The sequence below is a fragment of the Stegodyphus dumicola genome, chromosome 3, assembly GCF_044657685.1.
Source record: "Stegodyphus dumicola isolate Sdum_Otavi_A_Nest chromosome 3, ASM4465768v1".
Classification (NCBI taxonomy): domain Eukaryota; kingdom Metazoa; phylum Arthropoda; class Arachnida; order Araneae; family Eresidae; genus Stegodyphus; species Stegodyphus dumicola.
In genome coordinates this window covers 34,345,250-34,371,180 of record NC_140770.1, presented here as the reverse complement: position 1 = coordinate 34,371,180, position 25,931 = coordinate 34,345,250, and the positions used below count along the sequence as shown (strand labels likewise).

The following is a 25,931-nucleotide window of genomic DNA, read 5'->3' as shown; positions in this document are numbered from 1 at the left end:
CAGTTATTTACAATTGAAAGGATTACAAAATATTGATAGAAGAGAACTGCACGGATATATTAGAAAGACCAACTAAACTTCCTTGGTCTCATATTAAGCGAACAACTTTGACAAGTCTGCTACAAAATTGGCAAAGTAGATGGACAGAGGCAGAGGTAGGACGAAGGACATTTCGCCACAGTTCTTGACAGGTCATGGACCATTCCCAGTATACCTGAACAGATTCCGACTTAGGGATACTCCTTTCTGTGAATGCGGAGAGGAAGGCGATACGGACCATTATTACTTCCATTGTGTACATACAAGAACCTGGCACTTGAAGAAACCAGCGGACTGTGCCTGGACAACGTGGACGAATAACACACTCAAAAACAGAATAGCCCTTGATAAAATAGAGAAAATCTCAAGACACTGCCTAAGCAGAAACAACTGTGGATAATATTATAATGTTTCAAATGTTCAGAACTTAAAGCAGATAACCAGGATAACGCTTAGTGCCTTGCAGTTATCAATATGTAAAAACTGTTATTAGTATATAATATTCAACCTTGTTACTCTGGAGTCTTCCCCGCCGTGATGGTATATAATTCCGTTTGGTTCATGTCCGTGGTCGGAAGCCATCATAGCGGTGCACTCACTCACTCACCCAGTCGAAATTTAATCCATGCTGATGGAATGGTACCCGGAGGCAAAGATGTCTAAATGTTGCTTTTTATAATTTTATATTTTAATGAAGCGTTGATTGCTCTATCCTAGGCTTTGCATAAAGCCGGGCTAGGCTGCGGGAATCCCGCCCACTCGCCGAGGTCTAGACCTCGGATGCGATAAACCCCGAAAGGCGCCCAGACAAGAAGACCCAGGAGGGTGTTCCGGGTGTCTGGTGCGATGTCGCCACCTTTGGCTACCAAGTGTGACATGATCCTTTCATCTAGCCAAAGACGAAATTATACAAAATGCATTTAGAATGTAAGGTACAGGTAGAAGAACATTAATTAAAAGTTAATAACATAATAATTTAACTCTTTCACATCCAATCCGCCCGACACGGCTCTACATTGAAACAACCAGAACCGCCCGAAAACGGCCGAGATTGTAATCTTCTTTTCTTCCTTCCCCCTAAGGTATGCAGTGCTAGGTGCTAGGTGCACTTTCCCCAAATGCATTGTACCAGTTTACTGCAGACAGCTTGTCCTAAGAGGTTTTTTTTATCTTTGGTCATTTCGTTGTTGATTCTTTTGTGGTACAGTGTGCTTTTAAACTTTAAACAGCAATAAAAGAGCAGTTTAAAAATTTAAGGATTATATTTATTTGTAAACAATTTATTCCTTTCTATAAAAATAACGGAAATAAACAAAATCTCAGTTGTGATCATAACAAAGCCGGAAAGGCTTGTTGATCTGACCTACAAAATAGTTTTATAAAGAAAGGGGTCAGAGGCTAATGGAATCTTTGTTAGAAAGTACAAAGGATGTCATTGAAAACCATGGAAAAGTATTTCGGGCGGTTCGGGTATTTTGAGGATACAGCTTAGCGAAGGGTCTGGATTTTAAAGAGTTAATTAAATAATAAAAAATAATTTATTAATTAACAAATAAAATTAATAAAACTTAGTAAAAATGAAAATTTAAAAATATAAATGAAATTAACAGAACAATAATTGATTGTAAATATTATTATTCAAAATAATATCATCGTAAAATCAAAAACAGCAATAAAATTTTAGAAAGATCATTGGGCTTAGGCCACAAGATTCAATATTGATATTGATGTTGCTGACATATAATCAGGCAAATTTTTCATTAGTGATCTTTGTAAGCACCTGTAACTTTCTTCCTTGAAAATAACTGCTGACATGTGCAGATACTAGAACCAAAAGGGTAATTTTCTGGTACAGATGTGTAAATTCAGATAGTCTTTTCAGATTAAGAAATCTCATTAAATTTTAATTTCAGAATTCTCTTTCTGGAATGCAAATCATCTGTAGTTTTTCTAGAGCTTTACAACAATATTTTTAATCTAAACCGATACAATGAACATGGTTACAAAATAATTTATGATTTTAATCCTCAGACAGATTATAGGCAATGCAGGCTGCTGTTGGTTTAGGCTTAATATTAGAGCATAAAGTAAATTATCATAACAGCATCGTAAAAATCTTACTGTTTTAAAATCCCGTTGTTCTAAATGATCTGACTCATCAGATGTTTCCTTTTCTAAAAGGCTTGTTAAATCCTGAATAGACGATTTCCATAATTTGTTATAAGTCCTAGGAATAAAATAAAGTGTATCAAAGAGACAGATAAAATCGGTCTTAAAAACACAAAAACTTTCATTTACTTGATTTTACGTAATCAAAGTAAATTCCATTTTCAATAATTCTTAGTATTATATGCATGAAATTAAGTAAGAATATTGCTTAAAATTACTGAAATATAGAATAAATTATAATAAAAGAAGACCTTATTTATATATTTTATTAATTAAAAAAAATATGTTCGCCCCCCCCACAACAAAATTTTTAATACATCACTATAAAAAGGGGAGCCACATGATAGAGGATAAGTACAGTAAAATTTGGAGCAGATTTAAACATTAAACAATTCTTATCAATGAAAAACAACTTTTATCAACTTTCAAAAATTTATTTACCTAACTGATTTTAAGAGTTGGAAATTAAAATGCATATAAGTAATTTAGTCTTATAAAATGTTATGAAGGAAATTAAAATTAACATTTTCCCCCTCGTTCAATGTATGCAGATTTCATTTAAACACAAAATCAGTCAAAATATAGCACAGCATTACCTTTAAGTAAGTTTATGAGAACTGCAAGAGATATAAATGGATTTCATATTTAGATTTGGGTCTCATCTACGTGTTATCTCATTATACATATACACAAATGCATATATATACATTTATCTTTCAAAAATCAAAAACCTACCTCTATATTTTTGAATTGTGAATGAACCCTAAATTTAAATAATAAAAATCAGGGGCTTTCAATTATCAAAAATGGTTTTGGACAAATTCTTGATGCAACAAGGAGAAAGACTTTAAATAATATTGTCTGATAAGTCTACTGAAAGAACTTCTAGTTGTTAAATCAGTTTTTCTCATTTAAATTTCACTTTTCAGACATTCACATGAAATTAGGCTCTTTCATTAACATTTACTACTTTGAAATTATATTTCATTTCTCCCCCCTTTTTCTTTCTCCTAAATTATATATGAATTTTTCCCCTTCAATATGTCCTGTAAAATAATGATTTATTTACTTAAAGTATTTTCATAATATCAGCTGCTTTATTGTAGATTTTGGTTTTTTAAGTCCTAATTTCCAAAATATGTCTTGGAAACTGTAATCAAATTTCACAAATCAAGCAGAGTTTTTTTGGTCATGAAGGTGCTTTAAATATTTAAGACTCATGTCAACAAGGGTTTGAATGCAGTAATAGTATAACAGATGATAAAAGGCTTAAGAATAAATAATTAAAAGAGAAATACTAATTACTTAACAATTTATATTTTTAGAAGTACTTATATTTAAAATACTATTTATGAATATCTTTTAAAGAAATATCTCAAATTTTACTCACAGTTTTAAGAAATTTATAATGATATAAATGCTGCTGCTTGTGAAATACTTTAAAAAATACCCAAGCTCAGAGATACCTCTTTTACTAAACTGAAGGGAGCTGTACCTACATCAATTTTTATTAACCCCTTTTACTATTGTGAGAATCAAGAAACATAAAGTAATATAAATTTATATTTTAAAGCATTCAAAGTACATAATTAATTTCTTCTTATTGTTATTTTCACTGTAGAGGAAAGTTTTATAAGAACCACATATAATAAAGTTTTCAAGTACTAAGAAAGTAAAAATATAAATAAATAAAAAAAATAAATAAAAAAACTGGTATTAAACCCCATTTTCTTTTCTTTTCCGTATTTTTTATCTATAAGGCTTGCATACATGACTTCGTAAAAGCTCTCAAAGAATAGTTTGCCAATATATATAGTGATGATATATATTATTATAAATTTATGAAAATATTCAACCTCTCAAAATAGTTCTAATAATGAAAAATGGAAGATTTTGGCTTGTATTCTTATCACTGCTATTAAAAGTTTCGATATTGGTTGGTTGATTTTCAGTTTGCACTATGTAAAAGATGGAAAGATGGAATGGAATTAGTATTTTGTTTTACATATTTTTATCACTACTAAGAAATATTCATAATATTAAGAAATATGAATTGTTTCATAATGAGTAAATAACTTTTTAAAAATAATTTCATGAACACCTATTGTAAAGTTTTTAGGTTTTTTTTTTTTAAATTGACTGTGACAATTTAATAAAATTACAAGAGAACTAGGATTCCAAAATCTAGACAGTTTTTATGATATTTGGAGAAAAAGATCTGAAAAATCTGTATTTTGAGGGAAAATGAATTTTTACAAACCTTTAAACTGGGTTATCACTTTGTTGTTTATATTGCACAATATAATACAATATTAGTGTATCATTTTTAGTTTATCACATGACTGAGTTAAAAAGGATGGGATATAGTGAAACTAAAGATTATGTCCTAGATGAAAATTTTTTTCTTTCTCATTTTTGTCATTCATTTGCATATATTGTATAGAATGTTTATTTTTATTTGCTTACACTTTACTGCTTATCTATAACAAGGCTTTTCTGTTGCTAAGCCTTTTCTGTTTGAAGGGGGAGGGAATTTAAGATAAATTTATATATTCCTTGTTAAGTAAAATTCTAATTTTAATTTGCAATAGTCCCTTAACTCTTCTTTTTAATCTGGCTATTTTCTCTTCCAGACCTAAAAACAGTAAATGCTTATAACAAATATGTCTAAACTTTTCAAATTAATCCATGTCATATGATTTTGCATATTGCTGCTGATACAGGCACTTAAATAAATACTTCAGCCAATCACAAACCTTGAAATCAACATTAACATTGGAAACCATTACCTTTTGTTTTCTCTGTCACCTTTCCTTCTGAATGCACCACATTATTGTTTTACATCCTATTAAACTAACATGCTGCCACTCGTCTTTCTATTTCATTCACTGTAATGTTATAAGCGCGATGTGAAAAGGCATGAAATGTGATGAAGAATGGACACAGATTACACACGTAATGTGTGTTTCACAATCCTTCATAATTCCTGTGCTTAGTAAAAATTGTTTATTTCAGAAATACAATGCGATGAATTGTCATAACAGCTACATTTGTTTGAAAGTTCCATGGATTTATTATGCATTTATGTCTTCACCATATACAGTCTCAGCCATAGTTGAAATTATATGTGTCTTCCTGATTTAAATCATTACATACGTATACTTTTTTTTTTCTGCAAATAGTCAGCTCTTCTTCTCAAACATTGGTTTAGAACAGCCAATCCATCAACCATTTAGACATATCATTATGGAGAGTATTATCCAGTATCACCACAGGGAATAGATTATTATTACACCTGCAAGAAGGAGGAATGACACCCTCCCCCCCAAAAAAAACTTACACAAGATTAAAATTTGCAACCTGGAATTCAGATTTAACTTCCACAAGTTATCATACCATTCAGGATCACACAGAATAAATATATACACGCATATTTTTTTCATTTCACTAAACTACAACATTTGACATAATAGCAAGCATTTTTTTTTTTTTTTTGGCTTTGTATATCTGCATAATTTCTAGTTCTGGGGAAACAAATATTTAACTTGAAGTAGTATAGTGTTGCTCCAAAAATACTTACAGAAAAAATATGAAAAAAGAATTTTTAACAATAACTACCCAAACTAAAATGAAAAATTTAATATAAAAATTTAAAATGATAAATCATTATTTCAGCTATGATTTTACTTAGAAAACATAAACTTACTTATTAGTCATAATAAATGTTCCTAAAAGGAAAAAAATACTCAATTAAAAACAATAAATATTTCATAAATAATAAAATTATTAATGTTTGACAGAAACAATTAAAAATTATATAACATTTTGATTAACTGTCATATACAGATATTGCTGTTACCAATAGTTACGATATTATTTTGAATGCACAGTATGGACTCTAAGCAGATTATTTAATGGAAAAATTTCTAAATTCCATCAACAATTTATTATAAAATTTATAGTTTTAAAAAAAGCAGGCAGCAATTCCCCCCCTCCTCTAGAATTAAGAGGCAGCAAAATATAGTAAAGCAGTTAGTGACATTGAAACTAATGCAAGTAATTGAACAGAATCATCTGGCAAGGAAGCTCGGTATGAAAGAGTGTTAATCAGGATGAAAAAATTTACATATCAAGGATATAAAAAGCTACATTACTTAGAGGTAAGAATAATAAAAAAAAAAAAAAAAAAGAGTAATGAACCCATATGTCTGCACAGAAGCACATATTAATAAAAAATACAAATCTAGAAATTCGATAGGTATTGATTAATTGGCTACCGATTACTATGTAAAGTCATTTATACTGATTAACACTGATAACTATAAAGAAGTGATATTTAGATGGTGCCAGTTTTATTTTTCTAGATAACAATGTGCCTGTCACTGGGTATTAATTTAGTATTTTCTATACAGAAGATCACCAAAACACAATTTAATAAAATTTTTTTTTTTAATGAAACTAAAATAGAAGGTGAGAATAAGAACTGAACATATGGAGTAACGTACTTCATATACTAATGCTAAAATCATATCATCCATAATATATTTGAAAATCTTATGCTCTAGTGTAGAATTGGGTGCCCCTTCGATTAGCGACAAATTTTTAAATTTTGGCGATGAAACCTCATTTCTGATTAGCCATGATAGTTTTAACTTTGTTTTAGCTTCATGATTTTTTTAAAATGAAAATAGACTGATGTGTACATGGACAGATTTAAGGCAGTGCACAATGCCTAGTTTGTGCACTTCTGGGATTTTTTTTAAGTGAAAACAGATCGATGTGTACATGGACACAGAGTTTATGCAATTCCTTTGACTTCTTATTTTGGTTTTGTGTAACGGCCATCTTGAAATTGTGCCTTCCTGGCGCCAAAAAACAAGGGGCACCCAATTGTAAACTTTTACCAAATCTTATTATTAGTAAATCTTGGGAATATATCTAATAATTAAAAACAAAGATTGCTTATTTCTGTACAATATCTCCATTATAGCTTTGTAACAACCTTAGTAGAAAGGATATAATGATTTATTATTATTATTATTGAAAAGTCCGGCCCCCCCCCAGAACAGGTATGTTTATTTTTGGTTAAGTTTTTAAAATTTTTAATTTGTTGGTTATTAGATTATCAACTTTAATAGCAACATTATGATAACTGATTTCAATCACAATATATTTTTCTAAATAAAGAGCACTGACTTTGATACTATGCTTGCCGTAATTTCTAAATTTCCTACCACAGTTTGAAAGTTTTTTCTTCTACTATTTGAAGATCAAACTACTGATCTCAAATGACGATAATTGAGTACATATTTTAAAGATTCATGTCTAATTCACTAAATTTGAGAGTTCTATTTTCGAAATGAACATTCAGATGCTGAAAAACCAAACAATTTAACATTTTTTATGCGAAAGAAGAGAAATATTCTTAAAGTTTGGATACAATTTGCAGGAAGTAGCAGTTACCATAGTAACCACAAGCCGTAGTGTTGCCATTTTCGTTTGATATATCAGATATTTATTCAGGGACCTTAATCACTACTATTTACTTCTATTGATATTATTGTCAGTAAAAATTATTCCCGCCAATTTTTTCCTCTTGATTACTTCCTTCGACTTTTCAAAAATAATATCCTTAGTTAATACCTGAATTAGTAAATTATTTGATGTGTCTTATTATTGGTGTGCTTCCCAAAGTTAATCGAATAAATCAGCTATTTCACTGGTCTAGTGTATGCTTTAATTGTGAAAAATAGATTCTTTAAATATGATACTCGGGGATTCATTAATCTTCAGATGATGTTAGTTTTACGACCTTGACGTTCGTGTCTTGGCCGAGATCCATCTATTGTTTATTTTTAAGCTGTGGTGCTTAGACACTTAGTAAATAGTTTGATGTTGACAGAGGTGTCTGATTTTGAATCACCCGGTGTTGATTTTGGCGTTGGCCAATTTTGTGTACGACTGCTTTACATACTTTTCATACATAGAGCTTGCAGCTTGAAAGTATCGTAAACATCAGTGAATTTATGTATTGTAAAGAAATTTGTTCTTTTGAAGTTTTTCAAATTATTTCCACTTGAATGAAAGAGCTGACTCAGATCTGATGATAAAAGTAAATGATAATATAGTGTTATTTTATTTTTAAAAAAATTTTGTCAGTGTTATTACCTCAATTATTCAGACACTTAGAATAGTCAGTTACCATGTTAATTTAATAAGAAAATTGCTTCTCTGCATAATTACTTAAATTACTGACATATTTAGTTACCAAGTAGTCTATAACCAGCTCCTCATTTCTTCATTGGCTTTGTGAATGCTGTTGACTTATTGGTAGAGGGTTCTCTCCCTAAGTTTATAATATTCATAACAGCAGAAATAGTAGAGCTGGAGGAGGGCATATTTTATTATTGCAACAATATCAAATATCATAAACTAGAAATTATTGTATTATTCTGTCAGCATGCCTTATTATGGAGTGAATTTCGAATATGTATATTTTCAGAGATAGCAGGATTTTATATCATTTGCAACTGATATTTAATGGATATTCAAACGCTTCAGATTTTGTTATTTTTATTTTCAGTTACTTCAGAACAGTTCATTTGTTGTGCCAAGACAGACAACATTTCAGAAATTTATTAAGTAGAAGAGATAACTTAATTTAACAGTGTTTCTAAAAATGGGAGGGGGGAAACAGTATTTCATAAATTCGTCTTTTTTTCATTCTTTATCTGTTTATGTTTGTTTTCATAGATATTGTACTCGTATGTTTTAATTCGTTTAAGCTTTTATTCTCCAATTTTCTTAATGCTAAATTTTAATTTCATTGCATAATTTTTTAAATTGCATCAAAAGATTACAGCAAGGCAAGAAAAAATTGAATCTGTAACTTTTAATTTTTGTTTTTCATTATTAAGGTACTTGATTTTCATCATAATACTTAATAGAAAGTTTTTAAAAAAAATTTTTATCAAATAGATTAAATTTGTGTCATTGAAATATCTGATTTATTTTCATGTAATGTTTTATCATGAATGGGTTTACCAGAAATTGAGCAGTAAAGTCATTGAACACTGGTAGTTTAGTCCAAGTCGGTAATTACAATTTTAATAAAGTAAAAATAATGTGACAATGACATGTATGTATGTGAATATACATATCATGTATATACATAGGCGAAATCTGTGGTTTTGTTCTAGATCCAGAAAATACTGCTACAAATAGTGAAGAAAGTGATAGAAAGTGAAAGAGGTTACTAAAAACGAAAAAATTTCGATTGCCAAGTTAGTCGAAATTCTAGACACAGCGATTGCAGGACTTCAACAATAGAACTTTGTAACTGAACAAGAAATTATATCTGTCTATAGAATTAAAGAAAAAGTGTTAGCACAAGAAACGATAAAGTAAACAAATAAATTTTAAAATTTTTTTTTCTAAATTTTGATACCCTTTAGATCATAAATGCTTCTTTATTTCATAAAAGATGATTTCATATTTTAAATTTTGTTATTTCCACATGCCATCTGACTAGATTTAAACTGATGATCTAATATCCAAAAAAATCCAGAATCGCAGAAGTCCCGACAAGTCCGGGTCTCGGACTTTGTACTATATTAATATATATATATGTAATAATAGCAAGGAAAAGATGGAGCAGTGTTGAAATAGTGGTGCTACTTTGGTAGATGGTTGCACGGATTTTGGCGAGTTTTTGGCAATTTTTCTTTTGGCGAGTAATACGACTTATGGTAAACCCATTGCTGAATAAGTTATTTATGGTAACCGATACTTTGTTGACATTTTATTTAAAAAATAATGCGTGTTATTATGCATAAATTCCATGTTTTAAATATTATTTATGGTTTCTAAATATTAAAAATCAATTTAATTTTGCATTTTTATTTGAAATAAAAATTTTATTCTTTATCATATTTTATGAAATTTTATGCTGTGGATGCTGTAATCAGTGACGTCACCTTACTTTAAAAGTAATTCGTTTTAATATCTATAAATTTAATCTAATGTTTTAAACATTATTTATGGCTGTTAAATATTAAAATACAATTTAATTTTGCACTTCTTTTTTAAAATGATTTTATTATGTATGATTATTTGAATAATTTTAATTCTAGGCGTGATGTAATCACCTCTCTGATTGATTATAGAATATTTGTGCATTATTGAGCTGTAATCAGCTCTCTGATAGGTTGCTGAAAATTTGTGCATTACCGCACCATTTTAAAATTTAATTCATATCTTCGAATTCCTTCAAAAATGTCTCCTTCAAAGATGAATGTTGTTTTTGATAAGTACCAAGAATTTTTGGTTTCAGAATCAAAAAATTGTCCTTTGAGACCGTATTTTCACCAGCCTGGCTTTCCTAATCAAAGATTTATTTATAAATTCTTACAAGGGTCAGAGGAAATTTATTTTAAATTTTTGGAGTAAACGTCGCTAATTGTTTCTTCAATGAAGTGCGAAAATGTAGATCACGGATGAAGACCGTTAGAAGAGCCGATTCTGAGACGGCTGTATATGATATTGTGGTCATGTTGGAAGAAATAACCACTGTAACGGTAAGAAAATTATTAGACATTCCTCCATTTTTACCGACAATAAACTAATTGCTGTCATTTTGGTTGATCTTTACAATATGGTAACTGGTAGTTTGGCGACATTTTGGAGGCGATAAAGGTTACTACCTGGGACTTCGGTAATAATGTGAGCAGTACTCAGTTCCAATTACGCATTATTTTGTGTGAGGGAAATGAGAGATCATGTGATATTAATAGACGAATTACGGTTCTTTAATCGGAAAAGGGGGGAAATCGGGAAAAAATCTGGAAATTTTGTATTTGCCTTTATTCTGTGTTGTGTGAAACAGTGTTCGTGAATTTTTGGATCCCATGGCCCTAACTAAAGTGAATTCGAAATGGGTATTTAGTGGGATTGAAAGGGGTAGTAAGTGTTTCTTTAAGGTTGTGCGAGATAGAAGTAAAGATGTTTTATTAAGTTATTTATTTTACTTGGTACCTTGGTGTGAACTATAAGTATGATTTTAAAGATCCTGAAATAGAAATAAGAAAAGTTTATCGGACACGTAATCAAGATTCTGAAGAAGAATAGGTAAGTTAGTATTTTTAATTATTTGAGGATATTATTTTTATGCATTGTTCTAAATGTAAGGTGGAAGGAAAGTAATTTGCGTAAACGTGCATGGAAATAATTTAAATATTTGACACTAAGTATTTGTAACCATTTGTAATGAAGTAAAGGTATGAATTAGTTAGTGATGTTTGTAATATAATAGATAATGTAGAGGTAAAAGTTTTTGGATATTTTATTTATATTATACGGGGAAATGTTCATATTTGGAAAGGGTATGTACTTTTTCGTGATCAGGTAATTTCATATATGTTCTTTTTACCGGGTTTAAAGATTCAGAAAATTGCTATGCATTTTTGTGAAATTTTTCTAATTTATGAGAAAAAAGCAGTGTACATGGATATAGTGAAGAGTGTGCGCAATGCCATTTTTGTGCAATTCTGGGATGTTTTTTTAAGTAAAAATAAGTCGACGTGTACATGGTTTAGTGATATTTTAATTAAATGAAGTTATTTTGTGAATTATATGTTTGTAGGAATTTGGTATACATTTAAGTTGAAGTAAACGTGCATGGAAATAATTTAAATATTTGACACTAAGTATTTGTAATGCTTGCGGTATGAATTCGTTGGTGACGTGTATAATATAATAGATGATTTAGAGGTAAAAGTTTTTGGATATTTTATTTATTTTATATGTGGAAATGTTCATATTTGGAAAGGGTATAAACTTTTTCGCGATCAGGTAATTTCATATATGTTCTTTTTACCGGGTTTAAAGATTGAGAAAATTGTCATGTATTTTCGTGAAATTTTTGTAATTTATGAGAAAAAAGCAGTGTACATGGATATAGTGAAGAGTGTGCGCAATGCTATTTTTGTGTAATTCTGGGATGTTTTTTTAAGTAAAAATAAGTCGGCGTGTACATGGTTTATGTGTATGTGTTATTTTGAAAAACGCGTAAGGAGTATGGTATTGTGCACTTTTTCCTAATTTTGCAGTGAATATTTGTCATGATTAAGCAGTTTTGTTAGATAAAATTTCTAGCATAAGTGTAATTCGGCTAGTAGATTGTTGGAAGAAGTGTTCAGTAGATAAAAAGAAAAGAAACATGTCTTTACTTCGTGAAGACAAAATGGCAGCGGGAAAAAAAATAGAGGGTTGCCGTAGGAGAGTTGGTCGGCAAATTTTCGCCAAAAAAATGCCAAGTTACCATAATGTAAAGATCAACCGTCATTTTAGCTCTAGTGTACGAAGCGTGCTTATTTACTTATTTTAAAGTATTTAATTTAAGTAATATTTAATTCTTTTAAATGTTGGTATGATGGTTTTTAATTCGATAGTCAATTTACGTAATATTTTAATCCAATTAAACGTTGGCGCAATGTTTTTATAGTGGTATTTTTATTCTATTTCTATGCTATATGAAAGTAATAATTTAACCTTTCTTTAGTATTTTATACTCGTAGTAAATGTATTTATTTACACTTGCCTGCCATCTTAAAAAAAGACATTTTCAACAAAAAAATTAATCCATTATTTCTAACGATATTTATTTTTTTTTTTTAAGTTTCGAATACTTTACTATGTGTAAAAACAGCGTTTTTCAAGATGGCTGAAGTTTGTAGAAATCGCGCCAACGTAAATCGCCAAAAATCCGTGCAACCGTCTACCAAAGTAGCACCGAAATAGTAATACCCAGATAGGATATATCATAGATGCATATTGAAGAGAAAGAATTCTGATTGCGTAGTATGCTAATAATGGTTACTTCGTAATATCTAAAATACTTAGCAGTCGAGGCAGTTTTAATTCCATTTTTATTTCCAGTTAATATATGTAGCAGTTCGCTTGACACTCTAGTTGTACCTTAAGAACATTTACATATATATATTTACTTTAGTATGATTGCAAATAAAATGCCTTATATATGTTTTATAATAATTTAATTGTTTGCTGCAATATAGTTTTGTGATTTTTCTACTTTTTATTGTTACAGATAGTCAAAAGGGATTAGCAACTATAAAATGACTATCCAGTGGACAGTTATAGCAACATTCTTATATTTAGAACTTTTATTTATATTCCTTTTGTTACTGCCATTTATATCACCAAAAATGTGAGTATTAATTTTTAATACAATGCTGTTTTGAAAAAAAATTTTTTTTTTTTTTTTTTTCTGAAATATTTTTCTTTTTATGCTGACTTATTTTTCTTTTTCATTTACACACACAAAAAAACTTTTAATTATCTAACAAGAGGAGTATACTATTGTAACATCACTGTTTTTGCCTGCATTTCACATAATTTTAAGAGCCTATCTAAACAGCTTATTACTTTCTGAATATCCGCAACCCCTGTTTCAACTTTTGGTAGAAAAAAATTCATATTTTGACTATTAATGGGATGATAAATAAGCCCATTTTTGCATACATTTTGAATACACACAGTTTCATACACTTTATATTTAATGGTCATTTAACTAAACAATATCTCCATCTGTGCAAAGATAAACTATATATTTTCCCCCATTAAATATCTTGTTTTTTAATAAAATACCTCTTTTTATTATTTATGAATAGAATAACACCATTGAGTCATAAAGGTAACCAAATAAATGTTTTTTTGGTACTTTCCCGTTTCGTCGTCGCAAATCTCGCCAAGCAGACTTTGTTGGCGACAGCATACAGTATACACATAAAAATTGTTAACAAAAGTTAGTTCTTAGAATTTTTTATTTTGAAGGCATAAACATTTTAATATGGTTTAAAATTTTGTAAAAAGCTAATAAATACAGACAAATGTGTAAAAAGACATTAATTTAAGAATTTACTATGCTTTCATGGTTCAACATCCTGATTTGTCGGTTCGTATCACATGACCCCAAGTGATCTTATCTCACGTAAACTACGCTACAAAAATCTAATTCTCTCAGTAATTATCTATATTAATTTCAAGTTAAATCTTAAATTAAATCTTACGGAATATAAGTTTAAATGCAAGAACTATTTCTATTCGTACGAATAGGCTTACTCATAAATTATGTATACTTTGCTAATGCATTCTCATTAGATTTGATGAATTTGCCTTTTCTATATTTTTGCCTTCGAGTGAGTGGTGTGATTGCATCCTAATTAATTACCACGAGTGGTCTTAGGGCATAAAATTTAACTAGTAAAAATTCTATGTAATTGTATGCCAGTATTGAAAGAAACAATCAATCTGATAAGAAATGGATGCGACTTGTTTTGAAAATGAAGGGTAAAAGGTTACCAGCGAAGATAGTCCATTTAACATCAGTTGTACCATTACTGGCGACTTTATTGTTTGTGCCGGCAAAACGGAAAGGTACCTTTTTTTTTTTTTTTTTTTTTTTTTTTTTATAAATTGATAATTTATTAAGTGTCCAATTAGTTGTTGACTTTTCATGGAGGTGCAGATAACCAGGAAGTACCAACAACTTATTTATTTTTGTATTTATTAATTATGTAAGTTTGGCTATTAGTATAGGCTTTTGTGGCCTTAATGGTGAATTGCAGTTGTCTGAGATAGAAGGTCCATAGTGCAAATTGCAAAAGATATTCAATGCTTTTTTTTTTTTTTGTTATTTGTTTTTACTTAGTTGTATAAAGTAAAGGAAGTAATGTAATCACAAAAAATTTGGGGCATCATATTTCAAAAAAAATATCCATTTTGAAAATTCCCAAATCTATTTGGACTATTTTTGTGCATGACATCAGCACGTACATATAGAGTAAAAGACTGTTTTTTCCAAAATAGATTGTAAAATGAATTCAAAAAGGATTTTTTCATGGTCTTTGTACGTATGTATTTATCTTGCATAACTTAAAAACGACTGACCATAGGACATTGAACTTTTGTACATGAGGGAAACTGCTATAATATCTAGTTATGCACTTCCCTATTTTATTGCAGTAGGTAAACATCTATATACAAACATATATGTTGTAATAAAAACAAACTCAGAAGTAGTTACCAGCAGGAATTTTGATGGCATCCATAATGAATAGGAAATTAGAGGCAAAGACAGATTAAATCTTTTTTTTTTTTTTTTTTTTTTTTTTTCCAGCAAGCATGATGTGGCCTCAAACAAGTTGGCACATTAAATGTGGATAGATTTGCAGTAAGAAAGAAGGAGCAGACAGATGGCAATCCAGTTGTGCCAAAACATTGAAAGCAAGTGCATTATATTCAGGGTGAAATCTTAATTCAGACTGACTGAGTTTTGGTTTTCAATGCATTTTGATTGGGTAGTTAATATTCCTGTAAAATTACTATTGGCTGCTTGAGTGTTAGTTTCATTTACATTACCATAATTATGCAAGAGTCATATGACATGGACTAATCTAGAAATGACACAGTGCAAGTAGAAGTTACTATTTTTAGAATACAGAAGGGAATTTAATCTGTTCTTTCACATATTCTTTATTTTTCTTACATATAGACTGGATCTTCCCCTAGACCAGTACTTTTGAGAACATTCTGGCATTTTATGTAACCGCTAGTATAAATGCAGAGTTTGCACCATTTTTCATCAGATTTCTTTTTCCTGCTGCTACCAGACTCGCTGTTGCTCTTCCCGTCTGTCTTCCCTTTATTAGAACAGTTATGACGTAAGTCTAAATTTAATCTTAGTTTAAATTACTATTGCTTATGTAATTTGGAGAATTTCATCTAAAGGATGATCTGAGGCAAGAATTTAATAAAGATGTGGAATCTAAAAAGCTAAAAGCTTTCTTTGTCGTCATTTTTCAGCCTTCTTCTCAGCCACAACAATGCTCGGACTCTGATGTAGTTATATCGTCAAACTTTTGCCATTCCTGTGCCTGCTTGCCAAAATGTTACATAGATATATATACACCTAGTCATGTATATGTAATAAAAATGTGTATAGTCTTTATAAAATACCCGTATATGTAATAAAAAAGGACTGTGCAATATTGATGGTGTAGAATGTATAAGGTTGACTTTGTAATGGCGAGCAAGAATTTTGATTACTTACAATGCAAATCCATATTGAATAGGAAACTGTCAGCTGAGACAGATTAAATCTTCATTTTATTTTCAGGCACATTATTTGTGCCTATTTCAAAATGTTTACATTTTTGATAGATTTGGAGTAACAAGAGAGCAGCAGACAGCAGTCCAGATTGGCCAGAGTAGAAAGCGAATGTGTTATATTTAGGATGAAATTTTAATTCAGACTGAGTTAGTTTTGGTTCTCAATGCATTTTAATCGGGTAATTGTAATGCTGTAAAATTATTATTGGCTGTTTGAATCCATGCATCATCAGAATTATATATGCATCATCAGTCATATGACATGGATTAGTGTCAAAATGAGGCAGTGCAAAGAGAGATTACTATTTTTAGAAAAGAGAAGGACAATTAATTTACATTGCTAATTTAAATTATAATTTATCTTTTACATATTCTTTATTTTCTTACATATATATGTTACCATGAAAGACCGAAATTGGAGAATGTCGACTTTCACCGGAGAATGTCAACATTCACCAAATACATCGGTGAAAGATTGAATATTTCATTACATTCTTGTACATTCGGACCCTCACCGGTGCATGTCGTCAATTACAGATATGCTCTGGTGTAGGTTGAAAAGAGAGGAGTGTATGTACACGCTGTCATTGCAAAAGGAAGTGTTTCACAAATAAATGCAGTTTTAAAAGCAAGGGCCTCTTGTGCAATTCAAAGTGCCATAATAGTTTAAGTTGTTGCAATAAATAAAATTTGAATGACGTAATTCAGTAAGATTTTAACTTCTATTATTTTCTTTCCTCATTTTGAATGTACTGTGTGTTTTACATTCTTATGTTCTTCAGTTCTCATTTTAAGTCTCAAGTGCGTTTTTTCTCGACTGAATTACGGAGAAGAAAATATAATATTCTATATGTTCAACATTCACCATTAGTACATGGTGAATGTCAGAAATAAGAGTATTTGGAAAATATTTCAAACATACACCAAGCGACTATCTGAATGTTGACATTCACCGGTGAAAGTCGACATTCTCCAAATTTTGGTGTTTCACTGTAACATATATACACCCAATATATAAGAAATATATTATTCGAAGGAGATTGATTACATCTCTAATCTTTTGGAATGCAAAACAGAATAAAAGTAGTGATTTTGTTTTTATCTTTGTCTTCTTGGAGATTAAAAAAATATATCCTGCCTAAAAATAGTAACTGCTGTAAAGTTATTTAAAAAAACTGAAAATTTAAATAAAACCCTGTTAATTCAGAGACAACTGACATATTTTCTTCATTAAGAAGGGTTAAAAAAATCATTAGAGTTTTATTTGAACCTCATGCTACCTGCAGTTTCCGTGATTTTAAATTTTGGTATTTTCATTCTAGGCAAGAAATGACTTTTCTTTATTAAGGAAATGGATTAGAAGATTATGTAATGCTGACAACAGCTGAAAATAACCTAATGTATATTGCAGTCTCTTTTTTGGGGGTGTCAGTTAATTTTTTCTCACAATTATTTAATGTCTAGTTTTTAATTAAAATTTTACATGAATCCATCAGTTATGCAACTTCCTTTGTTTTTAATAACTTTTTGTAGCGTTTAACATTTTTAATAACTGTTCCACTAATATGCCATTATCTTTGTTTCAGAAATTCCAGCATTTAAGCATAAAGTGGGCATCAAGCTATGTTTTTAACTCCACGCCATTATGAAATGAAATCTAATTAATAGTTAAAAGTGATTTGAAAAATCTGATAATCTGAAGGTGTATTGCAAAGCAGTTATGGTTGAGCTTTCTAGTTAAATTCATGAACAGTAGTTAGGGTCATGAGGACCAACATTGTTGCATTAAAGAAGCATTTTTGTTTACTAATTGGGTCATTTCAAATAGACTGCCTGCCTCTTAGAGGGTTCGATAATTGTAAAGCTGTGCATTAGCCTTGTTGTTTTCAAGCATTTCATAAAAATTACAACTTCCATGCCTGAAGACAAAGTTATCAGATTGTTTATATCCCCATTCAGCAGTTCACTTTAGAGTAGCACACATTCTTTTGGGTGAGTCTGTGAGGTCAAATTTTCACTTCTTGTAATATGAAAGCCATTTCTATGTAGTTCTTTCTGTAATGCCATCTTCTTTGTACACAACACAGTAGCTTTGAAATCTTGAATAAAATCAGCAGAAGCAAGTGCCAGAAATTCTCATATTTATCTGTTTGTCATTCCATTGTTGGCACTCCCTTGTTCATCCAAAAATGATAAATAAAAGTTAGAGAAAGTATAATGCTACAAGAAATATATATATATATAACACTGAAAAAACATTTTTTTCCTACTTCAAGGAACATTGGGGAAAAAATCAGTGAAGTTTTTTGAGAACTTAATAATTACTTCCAAATATGAAATAAAACAAAGATTTTTTTTAAATTGATTATTATAAGAAATAATGTGTATAAGTATACTAATGTGTCTTGGCTTATTTCAGATGGAAATATATTTTTCACTCCCGCATTTTCAGAGTGATTGCATCAAAAGCAAATATGTATTTCACTATATTTATCATTGTGCTCATACTGTTCTTTTTAGGTAAGTATCTAAAGATTAAAATCAAATATTTAAAAATCTTAATTAAAGCACTGTCATGACTTTTAATTATGTGTAAAACAATAAATTGCGGTACTTTTTGATTATCACCCCCCATAAAAAAAAATGTCACCAACTCATTGACAGCTTTGGTGGTAAATGTTTTTTCGGCTGCCTTTATGGTTCAAAGGTAATATTCGTTTATAAATAATAAAAAAGAGTTGGATTTTATGAGAAACAAGAAGTTTACAAGAAGAAATAAAATTCAAAAATATATGTGGACAAAATTTATATTTTTACAGCCAATGGACACTATTGCCTGAGTGAACCTTCTTCACCTTCGGAAGAATTGTTAGCCGAATTTCTTCAAAACAGTTTTTTTTCTTCTCGATTTTGCTTGCTGGGTTTCTTGGTAAATAAATTCAGCAAGTTAAAAAATGATATTTTGCATTCTCTACTTTTTGTTTCTTCACTTGAACAAACTCAAAGTCATTCAACATATTGAATGTGGATGCAATTTTTCTGGATCCATTATACTAGTATATACACTTTCCAATGGTTGTAACTGGCTTCGTGTAGTTCATAACTGCTACATCCCATCTAGCTATAGAAAACGATGATAATTCCATCTCTAATGTGCTTTAATATTTTTGCCATCAATGTCACTGGTCTAGTATCTGGGTAGTCACCACAGACATGTTCTTTATTGTTACATGTCCATGTAGAAATCTCTTCAGAAATCAGTTCCTGTGGAAAAACTTGCTGAATGTTATTTTTATGTCTCATAAATACTCTGCCAATTTTATTCATCTCATAAATACTCTGTCAATTTATTCCGTCTCATAAATACTCTGTCAATTTTATTTTTATATTAATTTATATTATTATCTAATTCTGTCAATTTTATCAATGCATGTCATGTCACCTATTTTTTTATATTCTTCATTTTTTGTAGAAGACATACACATTTGTCAGATGATTACATCAGTAGATATGTGTTGGGTGATATCCCAATTCTTTAGAGACTTTGACTGACTTCTGTCCAAAAATAAATTAAGCAAGCATAAAGGAGATACAACTGTTTACAGACAAATTTGTCACCTGCATTCTAACACTTTTTTTTCCCCCAGTTTTTTACTTTAAAAGCCCATAAAAATCATAAAAAGATTCTAAACTTAAAATCTTTAGCTTTAAGACAATGCAACTTTGTAGAATTTGACTTTTAGCATTTCATATTATTTGTCATAATAATGTATTTCTGAAGAAATCCAACATTTTAATTTAATTTTGTCAGTCAGCGAATTCTTCTGTTCAATTATGTTTCATAGAGGGAAAAAAAGCACTTTAAGGGAGAAAAATAGTGATTAGGAAAATGTTGGTTAAATTTAATAAAATTAGATCTACATGTACTCAAATACATGTGTAATGTGTGCATTGTTTTTATATAAATATGCCAAAGTGTAACAAAAACATGGCAATACTGAATGTTAAAAAAAAAAATTGGGATGGATGGATTACAGATAAGCAGAAAGATTTTTATTAATTAAGATATTACTGTCGATAGGAGAATGAAATTAGTATGTGTTATATATAGTAAAGATCTTTATTAACATTCCATTAATATTTCACAAAATCCTGTTATAGTTTTATATCTCCTGTATTTGATAGTAGAAGGTTACACTCAAATTACACTTCATGTAAATACTGAGTAACCTTACTTGATTGCTAGATGACTTTTTATTCTTTCTTTACTAAATTACTATTCTTTTTTTATGAAGTCCTAGGAGATAAATTGATAATAACAAGCATATGAAAGCAACTGAAATATTTATTGGTACTTCAGCTTAAAGATAGTAAGGAGAATATAAAAATTTCTTGCAGCAAAATACATAATAATTGTTTGATAAATTAAAAACCAGATATTAATGACTGAAAGCCTAGCTCCTAAAACTAATATGCCTGTTCTCGTAACTACCCAACTAATCAATAAATCAGTACATCACTTCACAGGTTAACTGATCAATGCATCATTCTAGTAGGAAGAAACAGAATCATTGCATTCTGAATCTAAGTTGTGAAAGTTCTTTCTTTAAATTTAAATTTTTACTTATTATTTAAACTCAATTAATTGCATTTTCTGGTGGGATAGATGAAGCAATAGAAATGTGGAAAAGATTCAACATCAGAAATAATGTACTAAATAATGTAAAAAACATTATAACTGTGCATTTAATACATCCATGCAATGTCAAAAGTTTGACAACTGTTTTAAGGTATTTGTACTGTTCCCTTTTGTTTTGCTCAGGAAAAAAATGTTATCACTTCTCTCCTGATTTGACAAAAGCAGATGTTTAATGGATAAGCCCATCAAATTTTAGCATGTACTTTATAAAAGATGACTGCAAAGAGATCTTGTATTGTCATCCTTGAAAATGTGTTCTCGTTTCACTGGCCTAATTTGTTCATTTTGTAATTAAGTTTTTTCAGCATTTCTGTGTAGTGAGCTGCATTCTTCATATAGCCCTTGTGGTAAAATGTCTGTTCCCTAGGTTGCGGTGGCAAAAGTATATGTCACACGTTATGATAAACAGGAATATAGTGGCTACTTACACCAGGACAGGATCCAGGTCAATTGAATTATTGCTTTATTGAATACTACCAATGTTGAAGAAATATTCTTTTTTTCTAATATGTTGTGTCACAGGGTGATATGAGGCCTCCTCACTCAGAAAAATTAGTAGATCAATGCTTCCATGTAGCCCTTCGAAGGCGTGGTATATTGCAGCTCAGGTATATTGCAGCAGGCGTGGTATGTGCAGGTGCTCTTCATCGGGATGAAATCGGTTGCCGGGCAAAAAAAAGGCCAAGCCCGGGAAGAAAGAGATCAGCTTAAATTTTGTAGCTACAGCATCAGAAAGAAAGAAAACTCACTCCTTCATACACACAGGGAGACTAAGAGAGCTTGCACGATAAATTCCAAAATTTTGCATATCACCCCACTCCTACCGTTTTTCTTCATGCAGCATCTCCATATCGCACCTTCACAATCTCCTCCTCTCGAGGTGGACAAAATTACCGCCTTTTATAAAGTTCAACAGTTATACTCACAGTTAAATTTTGCAGCCAATGAAAGAAATCCAGCGGCAGAAGGCAACCAATCGCAAAATACCTTCAGCTAACCAGGCAAACAGAAGTTAAGTGGCTAGTTGTCTGATGCAATACTTTCATCCGCTTACAACAGTTGTCTGATGCAATACTTTCCTGCAACAGTTGTCTGATGAAATCTGTTCCTCACCTTACAACACAAGTTGTAAGGTGAAAAAAATGAAGTTGTCACCAGTGGAATCTGATGCAAATATCTAAATATTGCCATAATGTTGTAAAGAATTAATTCAATGTGACCTTGTCACAGCCAAGCCTTTCAAGAAGTTCATAGGGATTATAGCCATTGCAGTCAGCCTTTTTTAGTTAATTTTTCTTCTTGAGAAATTGTTTATGGAATGCTTTTAAACCAGAGTTTTCAGCTTTAAATCCATGTTTCATACACTCTTCAGAGACCATTGCTATTCCTTCTTTTGATTTCATATATTTCTGCTGAAACCATTCAAAAACTATAAGGTGTAGAAAGACTTTCTGTCTGAAAAAAAGAATATTCTGTTGTATTATGCTATAGTTTCAAGTTTATACATCCTAGAAACAATTTTCCTGAATATACAGCAGAAGAAATAAAAGTTCCTATTTATATTTACGTACAGTTACATTAATTACACAAAGAAAGGGCAGAATTCTCATTAATATTTTTCCCATGCAAATCTGTTGAAAACGAATGTGATTCTTAGAAAATACAGTCACAGTTCTTAAATTTTCCTGAGTTCTAACACACAGCTCCTACTGCCCTGAGGTTGAGCCATCCTGTTTCTTGCATTTTTAATTTAGCTATTTTTTGCTGTTTTATGTAATTTTCAATATTTTATTATGGATGTTGGAGCTGTTTTTCATGTCTCAGGTTGGTAAAAAATTGTCATCTGAGGTTGGATTGTGGGAGGGTTAGGCAGATAATCTGTTATTTTATTAATATGTAATAGATCAATAAAAACATACTGATATTTTAAAATAAGATTTAAAATTATACACATAACAGTTGAACCTATAAAATAATTACAAACTCTACCCACATACTGATCTTTTAAAGATATTGCTACGAGTTTGCAACTCTGGGTATAGTTTAACATTCTTGAAACATTCAAAATACTTTCTTATTGTAGAGATTTAATTTTATAGAATATATTTGGCAAAAAATGGAATATAAAATTTGAAAGTAAAATATTTCTTCAGAATAACAATCTGGATTATTAATGTAAAGTAATTAGAGAAAATTAGGTTGAGGGGACTGTATTTGATGTAAATAGAACACATGGCATATCATAAATAAAATCTCATTTTAAAATTTCATTTAATGTATCTAAAATTTTTGGCAATTTTTTTTTTCGGAAATCAGAATATTAGTCCCATTACTTTTTTTGAGACAATATAAAATTATTTTTAAGGTTCTTATATGCACCCTAAGATTGCCAAATGTGGCGATATGTGTTCTGCACTGGTTTTTGGCACAATTCTGTGCTGTGGGATGGTTTGGTGGACTATGCTTTTTGTATGGCAACCCTTTTGACATTGAAACTCAGAGATGTGGTGGCAAGATTTCAGTCACGTATGTTAGATTGTGTGGAAAGTAAATTTAGTATGATGTTGGAGTTGTTAACGAGTCTTTTGTTCACGGGTGTGTTTATGCGGATAAAAGTGCATTTTTGGAATTTCTGTGAGAGTCAGGGCTTCTAAAACGGAGTTTGGCGTGTCCAAAATGCAGAGCTGATGTGAGAAGTCGGATGAAGAATGGTGTTTCTGATAGACTTGTGTGGGTTTGCAGTCAAATGGTTGCTGCTAAAGTATGTGGCTGTCAGCGAAGTTTAAGATTCAAATTGTGGTTTTCGTGTAGTAAGTTAACTTTGGAGGAAGTTTTTATCATTACTTTTGAAATTTTGAATCACAGAAAGACATGTGATATAGCAAAATCAAACAGAATGCTGTGTACATGGTATTCTTTGAAATTTATTGTTGTTATGTTAATTTATTAAAGCGAGGTGTGCGTAGTTCATAGATTCTTTTGCTGCCTAGATTGTGCAATTCGTAGATTTTTTTAAAGTTAAAACATATGGCTGTGTACATGGATTCTTGTCAAATATTTTTGGTTAGAAACTTTACATTTTTGCTATCTAAATTTTTTGTTTTCATTTCAGATTTTTAGCATAAATTGTGTGTTCAAAAATTGGTTTTTGCATGTGCGAAAGCATAATCATAAGCTGAAAAATCATCGCTTTCGCTATCTTGCATCATCGACATAATTTTATTTTTTTCCCAACGCATGCATCCTTCTTTATACATTACTAATCCACAAGCCAACGTATACTATACAATGGGGAAACATGCGACCAGTCCCTCCAAAAGAACCGCGCAACCAACAAAATTTGGCAAACTGTCAATCAAAGCTGAATATTTCCTTTCATTTCCTCCAGACCGAGTAAAACCATGATAAAAGAAATCGTACTAACAAATTCTGCTTCGCCCGAGTTTTCTCGGGGTAATAATTAACTGCAATATATACGAACCCGAGATAACTCAGGATAATCAGGCAAGCGGTTAAAAGCTTATTATACAGTAAATTAAAGAAATTCTGTGTGGTTTTATTTTGCTTTATTTTTTAATTTTACATAACTGAAAATTATCCTACATGATCATGTCTGAACAAATTCATTCTTATGTAATATAGTATGTGCATTTATTTTGTCTAACATTTGCCAGTATTTTTCAGATTCTGTTCGAGAAATGATGAAATATTCTCACAAATCTACAAAAGATTATGAAGCAGAACTTCAAATCAATATGAAACTATTTCGGTCACAAAGGAATTATTATATATCTGGGTTTACTGTTTTCTTATGGCTGTAAGTAGTAGTAAATAATAAATTGGAACTGTTTAATTAGATTTTAATGTTTAATTAGATTTAATGTTTACAATGTATCTGTTTCAACAACTTTTTCTGTAAAACCTCATGATTAATTGTGTTGTGCGAGTCATAGTTGCCAGGGGCCTCAATAAGTTTTAAAAAAGGCTGTATATTCTCCGTGTCTTAATATTTAGGACCACAATAGACCATGTGAGGGAGAGCATTTCCACTTTGTAAAATTGTCGCCGGTAGAATTTTGCATCATTACTTATGATCTCTTTAATCATTTCAATAAGTAATTATAGCACTACCTTCCATTGTCTGATTTTTTATGTAAGAACTTGACATGATTAATGGAGTTGTGAAAGTCACAGTTGCCAGAGGCCCTGATAAGTTTTTAAAAAGAGTGTGTATTGTTTGTGCCTTAACCCTTTGACTACCAATGGGATATATATCTCCCACTAAAAGTTTAAAAGGAGAAGGAGAGAATCAAAATTCATTCAGGAGGAGAGAAAGGAGAATCTCCTGAAACAGTGAAATGAATATCCAATATGTAATGTTGAGTTATGCAAAGAGTGCCTTACCCTGTACCATATGATGTAAATCTGTTTCATATAATAAAGTTTTCCAGCTACAATTGCCTTAGGAAACTGGAGTAAAATTTGATTTCACATTATTGTAAGCATCTTTTGAGAAATATTTAGAAACTATTAATATATTGAAAGGTTTTCTTTTAGAAAAACTTTCATATATATATATATATATATATATATATATATATATGAGGAACGTGGTATAAATTCCAAAAATTTGCATATAATTTTTTTTATTTCACTAACTTTCATCAGTCTTAAAATGCAGTTTTTCAACATAAACCTCACTTAATTGAATGAATGATGAACTGAATCATTTCTTTTGAATGACTCTCTGCTCATTAAAAATAACCTTTATGAAGAACATCGAGAATGAGGAGAGAATCAAGCATTTAGTGAGGATGGATTGAAGCGTGGAAAGAAT

At 30.3% G+C, this 25,931-nt stretch overlaps 2 protein-coding genes across 6 annotated transcripts in view; one reads left to right on the top strand and one right to left on the bottom strand.

Moving 5' to 3' along the window:
* LOC118186397 (dynein regulatory complex subunit 11-like) overlaps positions 1 to 7,655 on the bottom strand; it is an 84,874-nt gene extending 77,219 nt beyond the window's left edge. The window contains exons 1-3 of the mRNA XM_085812753.1: positions 7,405 to 7,655; positions 5,915 to 5,936; positions 2,161 to 2,266 (exon numbers count right to left, since the gene is read on the bottom strand). Of these exons, the coding sequence (XP_085668879.1) occupies positions 2,161 to 2,266; positions 5,915 to 5,925 (117 nt within the window). The 5' untranslated portion in view covers positions 5,926 to 5,936; positions 7,405 to 7,655. The remainder of the gene's footprint in view (positions 1 to 2,160; positions 2,267 to 5,914; positions 5,937 to 7,404) is intronic.
* Positions 7,656 to 7,898: 243 nt separating this feature from the next.
* LOC118186388 (B-cell receptor-associated protein 29-like) overlaps positions 7,899 to 25,931 on the top strand; it is a 29,283-nt gene continuing 11,250 nt past the window's right edge. Inside the window, exons 1-5 of one of the 5 annotated variants that reach the window (XM_085812750.1) lie at positions 7,899 to 8,320; positions 10,541 to 10,784; positions 13,313 to 13,432; positions 18,815 to 18,915; positions 24,779 to 24,911. In XM_085812750.1, coding sequence (XP_085668876.1) covers positions 13,341 to 13,432; positions 18,815 to 18,915; positions 24,779 to 24,911 — 326 coding nt within the window. In that variant the 5' untranslated portion in view covers positions 7,899 to 8,320; positions 10,541 to 10,784; positions 13,313 to 13,340. Of the gene's footprint in view, positions 8,321 to 8,412; positions 9,126 to 9,453; positions 9,612 to 10,540; positions 10,785 to 11,155; positions 11,335 to 13,312; positions 13,433 to 18,814; positions 18,916 to 24,778; positions 24,912 to 25,931 lie in introns of those variants that run through there. The other 4 variants (XM_035356472.2, XM_035356474.2, XM_085812751.1 and 1 more) reach the window with 4 other exon arrangements.